At 33.6% G+C, this 8,369-nt stretch overlaps 1 protein-coding gene across 1 annotated transcript in view; it reads right to left on the bottom strand.

Annotated features, from left to right (window-relative positions):
* LOC109109629 (cytoplasmic dynein 2 heavy chain 1-like) overlaps positions 1-7,135 on the bottom strand; it is a 62,139-nt gene extending 55,004 nt beyond the window's left edge. Inside the window, 9 exon segments of the mRNA XM_042771747.1 lie at positions 1,326-1,439; positions 1,521-1,652; positions 1,729-1,961; positions 2,058-2,202; positions 3,299-3,417; positions 3,498-3,636; positions 3,726-3,896; positions 6,081-6,267; positions 6,837-7,135. Of these exon segments, the coding sequence (XP_042627681.1) occupies positions 1,326-1,439; positions 1,521-1,652; positions 1,729-1,961; positions 2,058-2,202; positions 3,299-3,417; positions 3,498-3,636; positions 3,726-3,896; positions 6,081-6,260 (1,233 nt within the window). The 5' untranslated portion in view covers positions 6,261-6,267; positions 6,837-7,135.
* Positions 7,136-8,369: the final 1,234 nt, after the last annotated feature.

Genomic DNA, 8,369 nt, shown 5'->3' with positions numbered 1-8,369 from the left:
ATATTTATGTGCATTTATTAATACACTACCAGTCACAATATAAGGGGCAGTAAGATTCATGTTTTTGAAAGAGTTTCTTATACTCACCATTTATTTGATCAAAAATACAGTAAAAACTGTAATATTGTGAAATATTATTACAATATAAAATAACCAGTGGTTCGACCGATATTATTTTTATATTAATATTTAAGAAATTTAAAATCATTTGACAATGGATTAAAAAATAAATGTGTAAAATAAACATACTTATACATTAGATGACAAAGTATTTTTCACAAATAAATAAATATTTAATAAAAATATAATTAGGAGGTTTAACACTGTAAGCAACAGGGCACTCAGTAATCTGGGAAGTTTGTGTGCATTGGGAATCATATTTTTTAAATAAAGTCAAGGTAACACTCATTTTATAAGCAGCACACAGAGAAATTGACATGAATATGTCAGTGGGCAAATGCATAAAGCGCAGCATAATTGAAATCACGAGTTTAAAGTTAGTCATTCAAAGATTTGTTTAAATTATATAAATGCGTATTTACTGAATGCTGACTGCAAACAAGAAAGTGTTATAACGTTTGCCTATTACTACTAATATAAAAGCAATCGTTTTAATACTTTCTGTATACATTAATTCCTTTCTTTAACCGTTCTATCTGATTATTACACAGACTTCTATCCGTATAAGACAGAATGGTTAACAACGACAGCAAACAAGAGGGAGAATGTGAGCACTGTGTGCTCAGGCGCTGCCGTTCTCGTCACCGTCAAAATAAAAGTCCTGTTTCAAACACATCGGCCAAGCAGAAAAACTTATCGCCGATGCCGATATTTAAAAAATGCCAAATATCGGCCGATATATCGGCATCATTACTCCAGTCTTCAGAGGCATATGATCTTCAGAAATCATTCTAATATGATGATTTGCTGCTCAAGAAACATTTCTGATTATTATAAATGTTGAAAAAAGTTGTGCTGCTTCATACTTTTGTGGAAACCGTGATACATTTTATTTTTCAAAATTCACAGATGAACAGAAAGTTCAAAAGAACAGTTTTTTTAAATATAAAAAATTAAAAAAATCTTTACTGTCTCTTTTGATCGATTTAAAGCATCTTTGATGAATAAAAGTATTAGTTTCTTTAAAAAAAAAAAATCATACTGTCCCCAAACTTCTGAATGGTGTTGTATATCCATGTTTTGTCTGTATTTGTTGTCTATTTTTGTTGTACCAGGTCTCTTCCTGACTAAGTAGCTAGAATAAGCTGTGATTTGGACACAAAGCCAAACATCTGGATACACAAGACTAGTGTGATTGTGCGTACCTGCTGTGGACTGTCCTGTGCATCAATTATGAAGGTCTTGAGCTTTCCAGCTGCTTCCTGTTCTGCTGGAGCGATGAGTCGATCAAACTGAGACACTGCAGCTCTCCATAAGGGCTGAACACGCATACACAGTGACAGGCTGAGTGATATATCAAATATTCAATCTAACAGTGAAGATCTTGTGCGTTCGTGTACCTCAGTATAAGGGTTGTAGTGTATGGGGTTGAGCCCTGTGAAAGGCTGATACACACGCGCGGGTGAAACCTGCAGCTTCCCTCCGGATAACAAACGCTGCAGTTTCTCACACACAGATCGCACCTGCACCACCTGAAACACACACACAGGTCATGAGGTAATGCACTAGATTAAACTGCCTGAGATGATTGACAGGCGTCAGTATGACCTCATCTAATCGCTGGGCGAGGCTCTGCAGTCCTTGTGGGCGGTGCTTCTCTCCGCTCCACGGATGAGGCGAGTAGCGTTTCCACACCTGACCAGTCAGGTGTTCACAGACCGCCACCCACTGTTCACAGGCAGCCACGCCCCCTTTAAGCCCCTCCCTGACTGTGAAATATGGATCATCCCACAAGCGCAGGGTGCTCAGCTTCCTCTGTACAAACCTGCCGAGAGCGCCGCCTGTAAATACAAATACATCAGGAACGCAGTATTTCATTAAATATATTATTGAGTCGAGCATCATTATCACTTAGCAACCATGTCTGATCTGTGCACCTGTGACATCCATGAGTCGGATCATTCGTGTCTCGGGGTAGGGGGCGTGTTCATTCTGTTTCCACACGTCATCTACTGTCTCACGGGTGCTCTCAATCAGGTCTAGTACCTCCACCAGACTGAAACTGTCCAGATTGCTGTAGTCCTGAAACAAACACACCATGCACAGTTAAATGTTTTCTCATAAAACAGCTTAGACAGATCAGAACTGATTCAAAGTTGATGTAAACAGCCAGTTCATAGGCACCTGTGTTGCTATTGTATATAACTAAAACTCAAAACTATTTAAAATTAATTGTAATAACTGAAATCAAATCAAATATAAATAAATATTAGCTGAAAACTTAAACTTAAAAAAACTATTTACATTGGATCTAGAAATGTTGCCTTGGCAACTAATTGAAACAAAAATAAGTTGAAGTTGAAGTACTATAATTAATAAAATTTTAATTCATTAATTCATTAAAAATAAAGCTAAACAGAAATATTGAAGTCATAAAAATGACAAAAGCACATATCATATTTACTCAAAAAAACTTTAGAACATTTTTAATAAAATTAAAATTAACTGAAATAAAAGTTTTTAAGTTAAAACACTAGAAGTACTAAAACTAAAATAAAAATATAAATTAAGCTAAATAGAAATATTAACAAAATTTATAAAAGTGACAAAAGTACATTACAAAAAAACGTAAAAGTGTTACCTTTGAAAAAAACTGAAATAAAAAAGTTGAAGTACTATAATCACAAAAACTGAAATAAAATAAATTAAAACTAAACAGAAAAATAAAAAACTAATAAAAATGACAAAAAACACAACATAATTACTTAATTACTTGAAATTAAAAATGTTAACAAGTTTAGGCTGAAGTACTAAAAGCACTAGAAATTAATTAAATATAAATTAAAGCAGAATAGGAATATTAAAAAACAAAAATAATACAAATAATGAAATTAATTTAAACTACAATTAAATATGTTAACTTGGCAACTAACAGAAATAAAAGTTGAAATTTAGCTAAATAGAAATATAAAAAAATGAAAAAAGCACATAACAAAATTACTAAAACTTCAAATAAAATGAAAACTGAAAAGATAAAGAAAAAGCTATAAATAAAAACTATAATAGTATACCAATAATATTTCAATAACACTGGTTCATGCATACTAACAAATGGAGTAACTTTGAATGACTACGTGTTGGACGGAGCACAATCATGTCTAAAAGTGCATGTATGCACCTTCTCGATGGTGGTGAAGAGTTCAGAGAAGTGTGCCGCTCTGTCTCTCTCTCTGCTATGCTGTCCGGAGCGACCGACATCAGCCCAGAAGCTGAACTCATCCAGAGGCGTCATGATACCTGCACACACACCAGTACGTGGAGCATAAATGCACAGGAGTACAAGCTGGGAAAAGCAAAGTGTTTGAATGAGAACTCACTCGACACATCCGTCTCTGAATGACTCCGTTCCCCAGAATCCTTTGGGTGTGAGTGTCTGAGCACAGAGCCCAGCCCGACCTCAAGATCCGTGAGCAGAGACTGAAGCTTTGAGTCGAACGACTGACTCCATTTATCATCCTGCAGAATACACACACGACAACACGCATTACAAACCCAAGAACAAAATCACATCCATGTGAAACGCGTCCTGTGTGTCTGCGCCTGACCTGCAGCAGAACGGGGCCGTAGACCTGTCTCAAGGCCTGGTACAGGGTGCTGATGGGAGACTCCAGCATGGAGGACACCAGGACGGATCGGTGCAGGTTCTCCTCACTCACCACACACGGATGAGGTTTGAAGAACAGCAGAACCCTGCCGTCGCCATCCATGCTCTCCAGCTACACAGAGACAACATGAGCCACAATTCAGCATTTTCTGAGAACGTTTGGTAGCTGAGTGATACACTGAACATCTGCGATTTAATGAATATTATTTCAATATTGCAATATAAAATTATGCTAATTATCATGAATACTGTAGTGATTTTAATGCACTTTTTATTTGACGTTTCCTGAAGATTGTGGGTTCGGTAGCAAACACTCTACATGAAAATTAATCACTGAATTAGTTTTTGATTAATTTGATTTAAATGAATCTTTTAATTTATGCCAGTTAATCAGTTCATAGTGTTAATTAAATAAAGAGTTATTTTTATCCTCACTCAAAAGTGCTCACTGAAGCGTGCATTAAAAACAGTTTTAATTTAGCATTTTATGCATTATTTTTTTCATCGATTAAAAAATAACCATGTAGTAAAAATACATGTAGATAGATATTGCTAATATGTAAATACTGCTATTGATTTATATATTGGTGCATGTATCTGATTGCTTGAAAATCATTCTTTCTTGTGTGAAAGCAGTGTGAACAGCAGTGTGAATTATTTTTTGATTTTATGTTTGTTTGTGTTGTTTTTTTTTATTTTTTTTTTATTAGTTTGGTTATTATTTCTTTTATTTTAATTAATAAGAAAGTGAGTGTGTATGTGCGATAGGTAAGAGATTTATTATACAGTGCAGATAGATATAAAACTAAAATAAAAATAAGTGAAAGCTTAATAAAAATATTAAAAAAACAAGTCATAAAAATGACAAAAGCACATAAAAAAATTACTAAAACTTAAACTAAAATTAAAATATAATATATATATTATATAATGTAGGGGTGTAACGATTCATCAATATGGATCGATACATCGATATGATGTCTGACGATACGATGCATCGATGGCACACGTAAAATATCGATATCTGTAATATAAATAGGCAGCTTATTTGGCACTGTCTACATTTTCACATAATGTCCGTCTATGCATTACCGCCAACGCATGCATTCTCGCTCAAACTCACTGATCAGGACTCGATATAAGGACTGCCAAAGGCACAAGGTGAGCATAAAAGACTGTGTGAGAAGTTTTCAGCGCACACATCTGAAGCGCGTGCACGCACACAGTCAGCCACACGCGCGAATACTAAACTGAGCTCTCTTCCGCTTTTTTGTGCATGGATCAATAAATACATAATTACATCAAAATGCGCGTTTTGGGGAATATCCTAGTAAACACAGTCGGTTAGGCATATGTCTTAACGTTAACAGTTCAGAAAGAAAAGGCATGTGTATATTAAATCCTTGTGTAGTGAAAGCAAACTAATAATAAATCTAATGCTGTCAAAGAAAAATACAAGTGCTCACTGCTTCTGACTAAATAACCTTTGTAACATCAACAATGATTAATCTATATTTAGTTTTAAACAGTGAAGACTGTGCAGTTATTTACATTTGATTATTACATTTCTGTAGCGTACCTTAAAATGTATTTTAGACTGAGCTGAAAACCTGAAAAGCAGTTTATTTAACTGTTTTAAAGTTTATTGAACTTGTGTCTTTGTTGTATTGTATTGATTTCCTGATATTGCTTGTAGTTTGGTTACCTGTAGAAAAGATTTTTTGCACTGAGCCCATAGTAGCAGCCAGAATTGTTTGTCCAATTGTTTATTTTCTTTATTATATAATTTATTTTATAAAAATTGAAAATTTTTGTTGTTTTTTTTTTTTTGTTTTTGTTGTTTTGGGTGTACGATTTGAGGTTTTCGGTTTGATGTTTTTGTTATATATTTTGGTTGCATTTGTGAGTTAATAAAAATGTAGATGTATAATATCAAAATATCAATCAATATACTCCTGTATCGAATCGAATCGTAATCGTATCATAGAAATTTTTGAGGTATCGATATTGTATCGTATCGTGACGAACCATCCGATTTAAACCCCTAATATAATGTAATATATATATAAAATATCATTTATGATATAAAAATAAAAATATATATAAAATATAGAAATAAAAGCCAATTCAATATATCATAATAATACTATTGGTTCATGCACACTGACAAATGGAGAATTTTTGAAAGAAAGAAACATTTCCATCAAGTCATTTAGCAGACACTTTTTTTTTTAAACTATTTTTCATTTCTTGCGTGGCTTAGTTATATATCCCAGCTGTATGCAGCTCACAGCACCTTGTTTGAGAAGCGCAGCTCATCTGTGTTTCTGCTGACGCTGAGCAGGAATTCGTTGCTGTCATCTAAGAAGTTATCGAGCGGACGGCAGGTGGACAGAGACGCCTGTGTGTCCAGACTGAAGTAATTTCCCGCCGTGGTCAGGATGAACAGCTTACGAGGGTCATCTGTCCCGGGCATCTTTCACCTGTTTTAAATATCACATGCATCAGCTACAGAAATCCCGACAGAGGAAAAAACAAGAGATACAAAGCAGCGACTTTAGAAATCATACAGTCAGCATCCATAAACGATAAATAAACATAACAAAACTGCTGTTTATGATTGCATTAAAACAGATCAGATGATACTTTTCACTGCACAGGTCTGAGAGACTGATAGACTGTTTAATATCGATTACAAGCCTGTGATTTTTAAATCCAATTTAATTTGGATTTTATTTATTTTACAATTTAACACACAATGCAAAAGCTCACTGGGACTTAAAATTAAGCATCACTATTTTATGCAAGCTGTTTAATTTCTAGTTTTCAGTTTTATTAATCGAAAAGGTCCAGTTTGGAGATTTGTTTTGTGCATTTAAAGCCATTTTTATCTGTTTAATAAATTTACAGACGAAACATGACATCTGGACCAAAGATTAGTAACGTACAGCTTACGTTGTTGCCACACAAACATGCACACTGCATAAATACATAAACATAACGCATTAAGTGCATAATGAGGACAATAAATAAAGAGAAAAGATTGTCTTACGGCGTATTGGAATCAACAGTTTGATCAGTTCTGCTGAAGGATTAGCGCGCTAGGCTAAGCTAACCAACATCTCTCCGTCTCACACGAAGGGAATTTACTCCTGCGAAATAAAATAAGCGCTTCTGTTACACGGAACGCAGTCGATCTAGTGAAGAAGGCGCTTTGCGTGGGATTTTAAACGCATCGTCGATGTCAAATCCGATATCAGATCTGTCGGGTGGATGTGCAGCAGCCGCTTGAGGGAATGTTGTGGCGCACTAGCGGTGAAGCTGGAGCGGTTGCTGTGGCAACTACGGCCACGTCGTGACGTAAGGGGCGTCGTGAATGCCAAGCGCGTACGAATGTAAAAGAACGTAGATTCAATGCGTTTGCATTACATTGACATTTAATCATTCAGCAGATGAGGAGGACAAAAGAGAAAAAATATGTTAGTGCTGTGACAAGTCTCAGTCTAACATAGTACACGAAGCAAGCTTCCCCCCCACCTTTATAATAAATAAAAAAGAAACCAAGTAGATAGAATATTTAAATAACAGAGAACGCAAGTGTTAAAGGATCATTTTTTATATAAAAGAGAAAAGGTGTTAGAGGCTGAAGTTTCTTTAATAAATTCATTTGTTATAGAATTTTTTTCTATCTATCTATTGTTAGAGGCTGAAGTTTCTTTAATAAATTCATTTATCTAATTTATCTATCTATCTATCTATATCTATCTATCGTTCATTTGTTATCTAATTTCTATCTATCTACTATCTATCTATCTATCTATCTATCTATCTATATCATTGTTATATCTATCTATCTATCTATCTTACTATCTATCTATCTATGTTCACTTGTTATATATATTTTATCTATCTATCTATCTATCTATCTATCTATCTATCTATCTATCTATCTATGATTTCTATCTAATATCGTTATCTATATAATTTTATCTATCTATCTATATATCGATGTTCTATTTGTTATATAATTTCTATCTATCTATCTGTCGATCTATCTATCTATCTATCTATCTATCTATCTATGATTTATCTATCTAATCTGATTTGTTATATATCTATCTATCTATCTATCTATCTATCTATCTATCTATCTATCTATCTATCTATCTATCCTTCACTTGTTATATAATTTTATCTATCTATCTATCTATCTATCTATCTATCTATCTATCTATCTATCTATCTATCTATCTATCTATCTATCTATCTATCTATCTATCTATCTATCGTTCACTTGTTATATAATTTTATCTATCTATCTATCTATATATCTATCTATTTATATATTGATTTGTTATATTATCTATTTATCTTATCGATCTATCTATCTATCTATCTATCTATCCTATCTATCTATCTATCTATCTATCTATCTATCTATCTATCTATTATCTATCAATCTATCGTTCATTTGTTGATATTTTTTTAATTTTATATTTAATCTATCTATCTATCTATCTATTTCTATTTTCTATCTATCTATCTATCCAGAGTCTATCTATCTATGATTCAGAGACGAGGAGGA

Source organism: Cyprinus carpio, chromosome A15 (assembly GCF_018340385.1).
Source record: "Cyprinus carpio isolate SPL01 chromosome A15, ASM1834038v1, whole genome shotgun sequence".
In the NCBI taxonomy this organism is placed as follows: domain Eukaryota; kingdom Metazoa; phylum Chordata; class Actinopteri; order Cypriniformes; family Cyprinidae; genus Cyprinus; species Cyprinus carpio.
The sequence above is the reverse complement of the archived record's forward strand: the minus strand, read 5'-3'. Positions and strand labels throughout refer to the sequence as shown.